Genomic DNA, 14135 nt, shown 5'->3' with positions numbered 1-14135 from the left:
ACTCTAGTCAAGGCTAAATAGTTAATTTGAGTAATCAGCATCTCTGGACCTCATTTTTTCTCCTCTGTGAAGTGAGAAGAGATGGACCTAATGAATATCTAGCTCTATGAATCTGTGATTGACCTCCTGTTGCAGTACATGGTTAACAGACTAAACCTTGACTAAAGAGTCTGATTTTTTTTTTAATTCCCTGTGGAAAAAAGTATTTTTTAACATGTAGATGAATATTAAGGCCTATATCTAGGTGTATAATGAAAACTGATGGGCTGGTACCAATACATGCTTTGATGTCCTTGAAAGATGTGATATATTCAATGGAATTTATATACATTCAGGAGCAAACTAAACACCATTTCAAGTTCAGTGGTGCTAAATGCTGCTAACTCACCCCATTTACAATATCCAAAATACACACATACTCCATGTCTTTTGCAGATGTGTGTCTCAAGTCTATCTAATTAAATGCCATGGTTTATTGAAATTCATGGCACTGACATGTTCCAGCCAAAATTTTAAAATAAGAATATCTCACAGCTAATTTTCATGCTGTTGGTGTTAAGTAACTACATGGGACCAGGTAGCTGGTAATGATATTACCCTCAAATGAGTTACAATTCATGAGGGGAAAAAAAGTCATATTACTCTTGATTTGGGCCAGTTTCATTATTTCTTAGCTTTGTCTTTCTCCTCTGCAATGAGCTTGGAGAAGTCAGGCTCCATCAGAGCAACTTAGGTGTCTATGAGTTGCAAAGTTCAAAGATAACGATTATAAATCCTAATGTGAATGGGTTCCTGCTTTGAGTTTCTTGCCTGCCTTCACTCTTGATTATAGTGAAGTCTGGGTGGTGAAGATTATGAAGAAATAACCTTTCTTGAGGCAAACCCAACTCATAAGTAAACCAGTATAATCAGGGATAAGCATTTTATATTTAAGATATGTGCATAAATGGGTACTGATACCCTTAAAATCTAGGAACAAATACTGAAAATTAAAACCATTACATACATTCAGAAATGTACCCCAAAACCAGTCTTTCAAGAGAAAAAAAAGTGAGCAGCATTTGTTATCTTACTGATGGCCAATGTTCATGAACCCTTTGTTAGCTGTGTCTGAGCATGAGGTGAAAGAAACTGGGCGTGTGGGGAGCTCACCTACTGGCCTCTGGAAGGCACCTGCTTCCCCACTTGGCTATTTGAGTGGGTGCTCTACCCTTTCAGGATGAAGAAATGCTACCATGCCACCTGTTACCAGTGGAAGGAAGGAGAAGGGGAAATGTGTCCTGAGTAGGTGGGTCAAAGCCCTCCATGTTTCCTTGAACCTGCTAAATTGCTCTCTGGCTCTTTCCTTTGATTTCTGCAAAAAGAGTTTCAAGGAGAGCTTAGGTGAGCCGAGCCCTCTCTGTGCAAAGCCCTAAATAGGAACGGTTGTGTACTACTCTTATCATTGGGCCTTCATTGATTTCATGACAAAATTTGGCATGAGCAGATAATTGTGAAATACGAGTTATTCAAGTAACATAATTTTTGAAGCTTTCTTTCTTTTTTTTTTTTTTTAAGTCTTTAACTTTTTTCACTTTCTGGGTTTCCTTCAGTTCGTATTCAAGACCACGGCATGCAAGGAGAGAACAATACATGAGGAACTGGCTAAAAATGTGACTGGTCTTTTGAAATCAAATGACTCAACAACAGTAAAGCATGTCTTGAAGGTAAAGAATTTGAAACAGTCCTTCAACAGCTAGCACAAGAGATCGCTTGCTCTCATCCCTGGAAGATAATAAGACTCATTGATTTCCATAGATCATCTCTCTTATAGTTTCTGGCATAAATGTCATAAACTGTATTGAAACTGTAGTACATAAAAATATTAAGCAAAAGAGATCTGTGTCAAAGGAACAGAAAATATACAGTGGTCCCAGTGGAGTCCATTGGCCCACAGACAGAATGAGTAACCGCTAAGAATCATCTGAAACACTCCGAAGTGCTAACTGTAGCAAAAGTAAAGTTTGTGGGGCTTTTAGGCACTGTAAGAGGAAATGTATCAACAAAAGGATTAGTGAGGTATTAATGAATACACTAACAGAGAGGAAACAAAGCAACCATGCTTTGACTGCAGAAAGTTGAAACACATGCATTTGTAGGCACATAAAGATGGTGAGAAGCTTGTAAATAGATGACTAAATTATTATAGAAGAATGGACTTAGTCCCTAGTTAAATTAATTACCTATCATGACTTGACAGATGGATGATTGATTAGTATGTAGCTGGAAAGAGAAGGCGGGATCAATAAACATTAACATGAGTTCCCTAAACTCCAATTATTCTAAGCCAAGCAGTGGGTTTAAATTAGTCTTACGAGTATATTCATTCTGTTCATGCAACAAAGATGTTCCAAGTGCCCCCCATGGGACAGGCACCAAACTCAGCATTTGGCAGGCATCAGAGAGTAGAATAAAGACCTCCACCCTTGGGAAGTTTGCATTCTACTGGAGGATAAAAACAATAAAGGACAGACATAGTGACAAAATTAATTAAATCGTGTATTAGAAAGTGAGAAGTGCTATAGGAAAAGAAAATGTCGAGCCAGTAAGGGATGCTGGGTGCACTGGGGGCACAGAATGAGGTTTGCAGATTAAATAGAATGGTCAGGATAGAGCTCTGGAGAAGGCAAGCTTTAAGCAAAAAACGCAAAAGAAGAGGGGGAGTTGGCCATGTGGAACTGGCTTGGAGAACAGTAAAGGTAAAGGGGAGACATGTTTAAAGTCACAAGGCAGCAGCATGCCTGAAATGTCGGAGGGGCAGCAGAGAGACCAGTGTGGCTGGAGCGGGGCGGCGGGGGGGGGGGGGGGGGGTTGGCAATGGTAGGCAGGTAGTTAAGGCCTCCTGGGCCATTGCAAGGACTTCGGCTTCCACTCAGTGAAAGGGAGCTATTCGAGGGTCCTGAGCAGGGGTGTGACATGAGCGGACCTGATTGTTGTGTAGGGAATAGACCTTAATGGGGTGAGGATGGTGTTGGGGTGCTCAGGGGGGTTGCTTGCCAGAGAAGCAGGCTTCTCTGGGGAGAGTCAGCCCTCAGTTAAAAGATGAGGTGAAGGGAATTTGGGAGAAATTGGACCTTCAGGAGACTGCTGATGTTGGACCATGCATTCCAGAAGGTATGGCAAGAGGGAGTCAGGAGCTAGGAAGCAGTGGGCTGGGTGCACACGGAAAGGAATATGCGAGGCCAACAGATATTGGAGGACAGGAGGGGAGCAGGGTTTCTCTTATCAGACACGAAGTGAGGCAAAAGGTTTAATTTCATTAATCCTGGTGGACTCAAGATAAAAGGTAGAGGCAAGCCAGAGTGCTAAGAGGTGGGGCATGGTAAGTATTAGCTGCATTAAGAGGCAAATGTGGGGACATTGGGCATATGGTGAAAAATATCATTTCTGACAAGATGGGGAAAGGGGATTTTAACAATGTGCCTTGTGTTAATTATGAGTTCCATTTCCAAGATCAAGTGACCCCTTCGTTAAGCCAGAGCTGCCTTGTTAGAACTCAGACCTCCTCTGCCTCTCCCCTCAGACAGAATTCTAGAGTTAGGGCTGTGTACTCAGGAGTTCTTAGCAGCATAGTTTGTCTCAGCTGAAATTGGATAGAATTCAAATGCCAGTCCATGGTAGAGCAGATACGTAAAGTGTGGTCATGTATGTAATGCAGTGACAATACTAGACTCCCAGCTACGTGGCTCAACAGAAATGAATCTCAGGACAGAATCTGTTGAGTGAAAAAGGCAATCACAGAAGAATCCACACAAGATGATTCCATTTATATGGAGTTCAGTGGCAGGCAAAATTAAGTACTGCTTCCATGTATGAAATTGGTAGCAAAATTATGAAGTAAAGTTAGGGAATGATTAGCATTCATTTGAACAGAATTCAAAATTGTTATCTGTGGTGGAGAAAATGGGAGGGAGGCACATTCTTTAAACTGTACATTGACCACATATATTTTCTGTATCTGGATAAGAATGACCCTTAGACCCGAGAAAGAGGGACCTTCATGCAGGTACATGTTTTGGTTTTCTCAAGCTACACACCTCCCCATAGGAAGAGGTGGGAGAGAAGCCAAGAGAAATGTCCATTGGGAACCCCTAACTCCCTTTCTGGACCTATAAGGATCCCCAGGAGACTCCCGCCTTAAGGGGTTACTGGCATATTCCTGGTTCTGCAAAGGCCTCTTTCCTAAGTCCATCCTTCAGAGGGGAAATCGTGATGCCAGAGTTTAAGTCCAGGCTGGAGGAAGAAGCACCTTAAAGTGGGAGAGAGTCACTGGTCTGTGGACAGCACTCACTTGTGCAGACTGGACGGTCATGTGTGCAGTTGGCCCATCCATTCCAAAGTACACTTTAAAATCAAGATTTATAATATTACATGTTGTAGAGCACAGAGTCATCATTATTTTGCTGTAACATAATAAATTTCTTACTGTCTTTTCTTTTTCTAATAGCACTCCTGGTTCTTCTTTGCAATTATCCTAAAATCAATGGCTCAGCACTTGATTGACACAAATAAAATTCAGGTAAGATCATAGGTAATACAATATTATCCAACAATTGTGCTGATGAATATGCTCTCATTAGTTCCATTTTTATTTACTTCATAAAACTTAGAAATTTATGTAAATTGCTTTTTAAGTGAGAGAAATGATTGTGTGTGTCAGTACAGGTCCTTCAGAAGCCAGGACAAAATTAGAAGTGCAAAAAGATGAGGGGGAAGGACAAAAGGAACAGGAAGTTCTTTTTTTTTTTTTTTTTTTAAGATTCTATCTATTTAAGAGATACAATGAGAGGAGAGAGCATGAGAGGGGAGAGGTCAAAGGGAGAAGCAGACCCCCCCCCACCGAGCAGGGAGCCCCATGTGAGACTAGATCCTGGGACTCTAGGATCATGACCTGAGCCGAAGGCAGTTGCTTAACCAACTTAGGTGCCTTAATCACGTAGGTGCCCCAGGAGCAGGAAGTTCTAACACCTGTGGAAGGAGATGAGGAAGGAAAGAAGGAGGGTTGGCCAAAAATCACTGTGCAGTGGGAAGATTTTGGTTAGGCCAGTGGGCAATCTGAGAGCAGAGAATGTTCATTGGGAGACTCCTGCATGGGGCTGATGGTCTGGTCTGATGTCTCTGCAAGCTCAGTTATTAACTTAAAGCAGCCTCGGGAGAGTGTGGCCTTGGCATGAGCACTTGAGTGGATCCCAAAAGTTAGCAACTATTTATGTTCTTCCTGGTAGATTTTTGTCTTGAAGGAACATCTGAGCTGTACATATCCATGGCTTCCACAGTCCTCTGTTTGGACCACGTGCTCCTGAACCTGCTCTTCCACAGTATATCTCAAGGCCCTACCTGATCTCATGATTTCCCTTCTCTTCTGTCCATTTTTTACCCCCTCACCTTCGGCCAGCACCTCTGAAGGTCTTGATGACTTACCACACTGTGATGAGTCCCAGCCCTCAGAGTGGTCCAGAGTGGTCTCTGCCTCTGGTAATCACACTCTACCCAGACTATTTGTAGTTATGATTGGGTAAGGAGGAATAAGGACTCAAGTGGATTGACCACCGGAGTTCCACAGAGACTTCTCTGCACTCCCATAGTGGGTAAGACCAAGGGGAACCTCTGACCCCACCCCTCTGCCACCAAGAGAGTAAATCAGAATACTGTTTTGGGTGGGGATGGTGGTGAACAGCAATATCATCTTTATTTTCATTCTTGGTCGGGAAGGGGCAGTGTCGGACCTTTCCACTAGGCCTTTTGCACTAGAAAAGTTCCACATGCCAAGCATCCACTGTAAGGTTACTTCAAATGCCAATTATGTCAATTATGCATAATGTATAAATACACATTTGTACCAGGTAAATAACTGTTGGGTGGATCTTTGAGACCAGTGGACCCATGATTAACAGAATTATAGTCAGGACTCTTACTGGTCCCTGTAAGTTCCCACTCTAACAGGGTAAATGTCATGATTCTTTTGGCCTTCAGATATCAGTATCAACTCAGATCTTCTGTTTAGTAGTGCTTGAAATATGTGAGTAATCCCCTCTCCTTAGTGTGGTCACCTGAGTAAATGGCTGTAGGGTCCCTTGTAGAAGGACTGACAGAATCATGCGGTATATGCTTACTGAAGTATTGCTGAGGTTGTCTTTTAGAGACTCCCTCTCTTCTTCAATCAGTGTGTACCAGATCAGAAAATTGACTCAGGTCCAGGAACAGAGAAAGGTATCATGAATATTTTTTGGAGCAAGCATCCTCATCTTCTGACAGTCCATTCCTGCCCTCTTGGTGGATTAAACACTGTCATTGTTGGTTGCTGTCTGTTTTTCCCAGAGGGAACCCACACATTATTAACTGGCTCTACAACTACATGAGAGTCTAGCCCCTTTGGCTGCCCTCCAACCTTGCCATCTGTTAGGATGATCACAGGCCTCTGGCTCCTAGAGATTAAATAGCATCACATGGCCCCTGCTACTTTGGTGAACATCATCTCCATGGCTGTTAGTGAGACAGCACTGTGACTGCCTGTCTCACCTGCAGATGGGAGACCCCTGATCTTCTGAGGGATGTCGGTCCCAGCAACTTCTTCATGGCTTTGGTGTGGATGGTGTGTCGTCCGGACCTTCCTATAGAACTTGACCATCCAGTAGGCCTTCTGGTCTCAATATATGCATTCCTATATATCCACTTTCCTCTGCCTCTTTGTTCCTTCCTCTGTCATTTGCAAGGGCACCTCAAGCATTCTCATTTTCCTTTGCTTAGAATGTGCGATCTCTAGGGTTCTAAGAGCCATCCTAACAATGAGAACAGGATTAATTCATCCCAAGTCCTGATAAAGTGCCCCATGTCAATGAGTTTTAACTTATTCACTCTCCTTTATGGCCCCCTTATCAAAACACATTTAACATTCAATCTCAAAGGAATTCCCATGGCTCCTGCTTGGCACAGGTCAGCTAACTTTTAGAGCTCCTTGGGGTATATTCTCTGTCTTATCTTCTCAGGCACAGCAGATTCATAGCTGGGTTAAGCTGGGACTTAACCCCAGTTATTAGCTTGAGCTCCAAGGGAGAAGGGACGTCTCCTGAAGGATTTGCCTACTGCCTTGCAGGGAAAGGTTTTTGCAGTGTCTCCCACCTGGGAGAAATGTGATCTCCTAGTAGGGAGGTGTAGAGCACTTATACTAGTGCTGAGGGCTCAGGGAAATGTGCAGAGCCACCATGCTGAGGTCAACCACCCAGATTTCCCCAGCCATGCCTCCACACCACAGGTCTCTCCAGCCATGGCTTGACCCAAGCATAACAGATCTGCTTGTCTGGACATTTAATCATCTCTGGAGCTCCTTAACTTATCTCTAAGGTCTTATATTTGCTTTTTAGCTGTGTCCACTCTCCCTCCTCCAGAGATAAAAACCTCCTGTCTGGAAGGAAGAGAAAATCTAATGTGAAGATAAAAATGATCCCTATCTCTCTGTTTTTAAGCAGTGTTGGAGTTAGGAAACTTCACCACAAATCCTTGCCCTACCACTAACTTGATGGATGATAAAAAAGACATTTAATATCTCAGAGCCTGTTTTCTCATCTAACAGGTAAAAAGAACAGGTTGGACTAAAATCCTTTCATTCCCATGAGTACATGTCTACTCAAATAGGTCACAGACATGCTTATGAACAGTTAAGAATAAAGGCATTCATCATGGGCTACGTCTTTGTGTCTAACAATTTATCTTCATCGATTCCAGTTGCCTTCTCACTGACCCCTTCAGGGGCAACCCCACAGTCCACTTTTCTTCCAGGGACCATCACCTTCCGGATTTCTAACCATCTCCCTGCATCACAGTAGGAAAGACCTGATATGATTATTTGACCGAAAAGCATTCATAATAAACACCTCTGAAGCTATCTGCATTTTCTTTCTTTCTTTCTTTCTTTTTTTTCAATTGGGAAGTGTAAGGTTTTTCCCACCATTAAAACAGTTTTTGTCATTATGGAGTGTGGGAGATTTGAGGAGGTCAGAAAAGATGCCTGGTTAAGTCCCCTGAGAGGCAGATAGCACCACACGATGACCTCTGCTGTCTTGACCAAGGCAAGCTTCTGTTTACGATGAACTGTTGGATGCCTTCTCTGCACTCATCTCTAGTGGCAAAAGGTTCATTGTACTGGCTAACCTTTTGCTTCCCATCAACGTCTTGTTCCTAAAAAACTGCCAAATGCCTGAATGTCAGCCCATGCATTCTGTGCCTGCTCGTGGCGACCTACGCAGTACCATAGTCCAGATTCTCCCATCCTGTTTTGGCTCTTTTGCTTGAGATTAGACTATGCCACCCCTTTGCCCCCTTTCTTCCTCTGTCTTGAGACAGAAATCCACAATCCTTGGAGCAGAAATTCTCCCACCTTGAGCCTTGGAGATATACTTCTGGAGAACAGTTAAAAATACTACTCGTGTATTTACTAGTCAGAGCACCTTTATGTTAAGAGTGGGAGTGGGCCACAAGGGGAGTCTGAGAGCAAGAGAAAAAGAGAGTGAAACAGGGAACATCAAAGTCCAAGGTGTCAACACGTGTCCTTGTGTGAAGACAATGTCGGTGCTGGTCTGTTTCATGCATCGTAGAGAATTAACAAAAGGAAAAGAGGAAATCTACAAATGTGCTTTGATTATTTAAAAAATGAATGTTGCTTTCGTGTAGAAGAATTGTTTACTCTTATTTCCCAAGGTATTTGGAGCAGAATTAAAATGATGCATGTAATTAAATTCCTTGTGTTTATTTGTTGTTAATTTAATTTAATTTTCACACTAAGTGTTAAGTATGCATGGAGGGTAACCATAATATCCCAAAACTCTATATAGCAGTGTCCTGGTAAGTTGACTTTAAAAAAAAAAAAATCCAGTGCACAGAAGCACCTGAGGGCCTTGACTTAGTTGAAAAGAAAAGAGGAAAGGAGAAGAGAAGAAAAAGGAAAGGGAAGGGAAGGAAAATGAAAAGAAAAGAAAAGAAAAGAAAAGAAAAAAAGAAAAAGAAAAGAAAAGAAAAGAAAAAGGCAGTTGTAGACCAAAGCAGCCTCCCATAGTGAAACTTATGTATATTCTAAGTGATTCCTATAACTTCATCCTCCATGGTTTTTATTCAGCAACACGGAAGGCTGGGTGCAGAGAATCTTAGAATTACGTAGTTCAGTCTATCTCTAAATTTTGTGTTTCTGTCTATAGTGAAAATGTAAGTCTAATTTTAAAACCAACTTGTCAAGATGAATCAATTTTGCCTATCTTGTCCAAAGGACTGGGTAAACTCATGAACTACAGAAAGATGGGAAAACTTAGCTGCCTGAAATTCCCCCACCCTGTGCAGGAGGTCCAACAGGAGGAGAAGATTCCTGGACCTGAGGGGTGGTCCTTGGGGACCCAGAGAGTTTAGGTCCATACATGTATCTGGTGACACATCTCTTGACTATGAGTTCTCACTGGCACCTGCTGCAGCATATGCTGGGACTGTGAGATTAGGACCACCTTGTACAAACTTGCAGCTACAAGATGAAGAAGGGTTGAGGATCTGATGTAAAACATGATGATTATAGCTAATAACAGTGTGTCATATGATTGGAATTGCTAAGAGTAAAACTTAAATGTTCCCACACACACAAAAATAAAGATAAATATGTGAGATGATGGATATGTTAATTAACTAGATGGAAGGAATCTTTCACAGTGCACATGTATATCAAACACCACAATTTTAGGGGCACCTGGGTGGCTCAGTCAGTTAAGCATCTGCCTTCAACTCAGGTTATGATCTCAGGGTCCTGGGATCAAGCCCTGAGTCTCCCTGCTTCTCGAGAGCCTCCTTCTCCCTCTCCCTCTTTTGCTCTCCTCCCCTCCCCCTCTACTCCTCTCCCTCTGACCTCGCCTCTGCTTGTGCTCTCACTCGCTCCCTCTCTCTCTCTCTCAAATAAATAAATGAAATCTTTTTAAAAAAACACAATGTACGCTTTAACTGTCTTATGGTTTTATATGTCAGTTATACCTCAATAAAGCTGAAATCAATTTTTCAGAAAAGACTACCTGGAATTTACTAGAGAACATTTCAAGCCAACATCTGTACTCACTCAGTTACTCATTCATTGAAATTTTATAGTTGGGGCATGCCTAGTCTTAAAAAAATCAAAATAAATGATTTAAAATTAAATAGAGAACTATGGGGTGCCTGGGTGGCTCAGTCATTAAGCATTTGCCTTTGGCCCAGGTCATGATCTCAGGGTCCTGGGATAGAGTCCTGCGTGGGGCTACCTGCTCAGTGGGAAGCCTGCTTCTCCCTCTCCCACTCCTCCTGCTTGTGTTCCCTCTCTCACTCTCTCTTTCTGTCAAAGAAATAAAATCTTTAAAAAAAATAGAGAACTATGTGTTAATGTAAATCTAGAATAATTTCATTATAATTATTTTTTAAGAGGGAAGGGAGGGGAATTAAGATGTGAGAAGTCATAGAACATGTTACACTTCTACACTGTTTGAATAGTTTGCAATTAATATGTATTTTACTTTTTAATGAAAAAGTGAAAAATTCATTGGGCAAAATAGAAGGAAAGATGAAATGGAAATGATGGAAATCATTATCTTGAAATTAAAATGGCTTCTATTTTATTATCACTTTCAAGTTTCCAAAAGCACTGTCTTTGTTTGATGTTATACAAAATGAAATCAGTCTTTCAGTTTCTTTTTTTTTCCAGGCTTAGGATTTGACATGCCACATTATAAAGAAATGATCCATTTTTTTCCTTAGCTTTCTCGGACTCAAAGATTTCCTGAATCTTATCAGAATGAGTTGGACAATCTTGTCATGGTCCTATGCGATCACGTGATTTGGAAATACAAGGATGCACTTGAAGAAACAAGAAGGGCAAATCATAGCGTTGCCCGATTTCTTAAGGTACAGTTCTAAAAGTTTGCCGTTCCGTTCAAGCCTTCATGATCTTGGATGTGAGCTACTCTAAATGTTAATCAATCCACATCTCCATTTATGATAAGAAGTCAGAACTATCACTATTAGGTGAATACTTCTACTGATGCATCATACTTTCTAATATTTTTTTTTCCAATTTGGAGTCACATAGAACAAAAGCCAAGTTTTAATAAAAGTAACCATTTGACTGACTATTGTCAAATCATAGTATTTATAAACATTGGTAAAGATAAAAATGAGGTTTTTAAAGGAAAAGCTGCACTGTGGCAAATGATCTTGGGCATTTCTGCCCTTGATTGGCTATAGTTCCAACAATGATGTCAAACAGCTGCTTTGGGAACTTTTGGTAATTTGATGTTTTTGTAATACACTAATCACATTTTTAAAACAATCAAAGTATTGAGAAATTACTTACTAAACTCCATACATACACACACATACACACACACACACGCACATAGTATTATAGTTATGTTTCTTTGGATTAGAGATGGAATTGAGAAAAAAAATATGCTTAGTCAAAAAAAAAAAAAGCAAATGTCAAATGAAAGTATATCATTAAAGAGATAATACATCAAACTAGAAAGTTGTGCCTGAGTGGCTCAGTCTGTTAAATGTCTGCCTTCAGTTCAGGTCATGATCCTGGGGTCCTGGGATCAAGCCCTGCGTCAGAAGCCTGTGTCTTCCTATACCTCTCTCTGTCCCCCTACCCCCTCGCTCTTGTTCCCTCTCTCTCTCTCTGCTCTCTCTCTTGAATAAATAAAATCTTTAAAAATATATACATCCAACTAGAAAGATCATGTTCTTCTCTTATTCCTTCTTTTGCCCAACTATTGACTATTGTAAACTTCATGAAGCCACTTTTCTTGTATCTTTATGATGCCCATTGGAACATACTGGATAAGTGTAAGAATACATAAAGTAATACTAACTATATAAAGAAAGCTAAGAGACCATGGAGGAAGATATAAAATTAGACCAAATTATCTTTGGCGAGTTTTAATCCAGTTATATCCATTTTTAATGTATTAAACATCATTTCAAATTATACACTCTATGTGGTCTCATCTAAAATTCACTGTTTTTCTTCAAAATTGTGTCCCTTCTTTTTGCTTTTTTCCTGCTTTTGAAAGAAAAAGGAATGGTCAGAATTAATGATGAAGAGTGTAAAGAAGAAAAAAATTAGTTTTCTATCACATTTTAAGACCTATGGAAATAAAGTTTGTTACTATGCCAATAGTTTATTTGAGGTGTTTGATAGAAGAAGAAATTTGAGAAAAAATGATACTTTCCAATTTGTAAGCAAATTATGTTTAAGAAACATCTGCAATATTCTTCGCTAAATTGCAAAGAATGATGAATAAGCAAGTCTTTTAAAAAGAGAAAAGACCTTTATCTACCCTCCTTGGTTTAAATGCTCTATACTTGGAATAAATGTGATTCCCTTAGAGCACATTTATACAAAAGTTGCTTCTTGTGGTGCATAAAATTACACTGTCTCACTTGGGGGCAAATAAAAAATGTCCAAGATTGAAAAGGACAAGATGGAGTAGAAGGCTAACATTGGTACCAGTCGTTTTGTGAAATTTGTGGGTAAAAAGCATGGACTGACAATAGATAAAAGCAAACATAATCTCTACATCTATAGTCTTAAAAGTCTATAAGATTATATAGATTATGTGGACTGCAAATCAAAAATAAAACTGTGAAGTTTATAAGTGGAAACAGTTTAATATATTGTACATTATAAAAGTCCACTCTACAAGCATGGTTCTCTTTTTTTTATTATTTATTTAAATTCAAGTAGCCAACATATGTTCAGTCATTAGTTTCAGAGGTAGAGTTCAGTGATTCATCAGTTTCATATAACATCAAGTGCTCATCACCTAATGTGCCCTCCTTAATGCCTCTCACCCAGTTACCCTATCTGCCCACCTATCTCCCCTCCAACAACCCTCAGTTTCTTTGAGTTTCTCATGATTAGTCTCCCTCTCTGATTTCTTCCCATTCTGTTTTCCCTCCCTTTCCCCTATGATCCTCTCTGCCAAGCATGGTTTTCAAATTTTAGTTTCAATGGTATTTATTTGACCCTGAAAACTTCTTTTAAAACATTTTGTAAAGATTATTAGATGAATCTTTTGAACTAGGAGAGGAAAAGGGAATAGGAAAGAGAGTAATTTTTTGAAGTATAAAACTGTAGTCATTTGGCATAATGCCTGTGAATTGATGAACTTTGAGCTTTCAGCTGCTCGACATTGCTCATTCCTGCTATTGGCATTATAAATATCTCATATTCCCAGAAATATGATAAGGGTTATTTGCTCAGTTTGGGCTTCAAATGACTTTTGCCTCTTTTGGTTATTAAATCCTACATTAGTAATCAAATAACCATGAATGAAATGGCTTTGGAATTTCACAACTGGAATATAATTTTCACACCATAGTTGTGCCAAGATTGTTTTCCAAGAATGGAAAGAACAGTATCTCTGCTGTGGGCATATAAAAATGTCCTAGGTCGGAATGTGCCTTCCTTTATATCATATTATGGGAAAGTAATATTTTTTATTAATATATAGTATGTTATTTGCTTCAGGGGAACAGGTCTGTGAATCATCAGTCTTACACAATTCCCAGCACTCACCATAGCATATACCCTCCCCAGCGTCCATAACAGCTACTTTATCTCTCCCCCACGATCCCCCAGCAACCCTCAGTTTGTTTCCTGAGATTAAGAGTCTCTTATGGTTTTTCTCCCTCCTTGGTCTCATTAGGGCAGGGTGTCGTGGGGTGGGGGTGGGCAGGGAGTGGGGAAAATGAAACAAGATGGGACAGGGGAGGGAAAGTAATATTTTTTAACAAGTAAGCCAAAACTTTGTCCATTTCTCTTATTGTTCTCTCCTAAAAGTATATAGGATACAAATGGACCTGTGACTATCTACTCATTTTTCTTCTTACTGCCAGTCTGGGTCACAACTCCATTTACCTGAGTGAACCCATCTAGATACTCTTCTTATATAAGCATAGTACCAGGGAGATAGCAAAGGAAATTTCAGTGTGATTTGTATTTTCCTGCTCAGGCAGACATTATCTTTTGACACATGTGCCTGACTGATCACTTTCTTTCAGTTAACTTTGGACAACATTTGGAAATCATCTAATATAGG

The 14135-nt window shown here is 40.3% G+C and overlaps 1 protein-coding gene across 12 annotated transcripts in view; it reads left to right on the top strand.

Moving 5' to 3' along the window:
* The window catches only part of DOCK10 (dedicator of cytokinesis 10), a 263090-nt gene that overhangs the window by 201920 nt on the left and 47035 nt on the right, over window positions 1-14135 (top strand). For all 12 annotated transcript variants that reach the window (XM_032857354.1, XM_032857356.1, XM_032857353.1 and 9 more), the window contains exons 26-28: window positions 1593-1706; window positions 4487-4558; window positions 10792-10938. In XM_032857354.1, coding sequence (XP_032713245.1) covers window positions 1593-1706; window positions 4487-4558; window positions 10792-10938 — 333 coding nt within the window. The remainder of the gene's footprint in view (window positions 1-1592; window positions 1707-4486; window positions 4559-10791; window positions 10939-14135) is intronic.

Source organism: Lontra canadensis, unplaced genomic scaffold (genome assembly GCF_010015895.1).
Source record: "Lontra canadensis isolate GAN:19392208 unplaced genomic scaffold, GSC_riverotter_1.0 scaffold13, whole genome shotgun sequence".
Classification (NCBI taxonomy): Eukaryota; Metazoa; Chordata; class Mammalia; order Carnivora; family Mustelidae; genus Lontra; species Lontra canadensis.
Note: the sequence above shows the minus strand (reverse complement) of the source record. Positions and strands in the feature narration are given on the sequence as shown.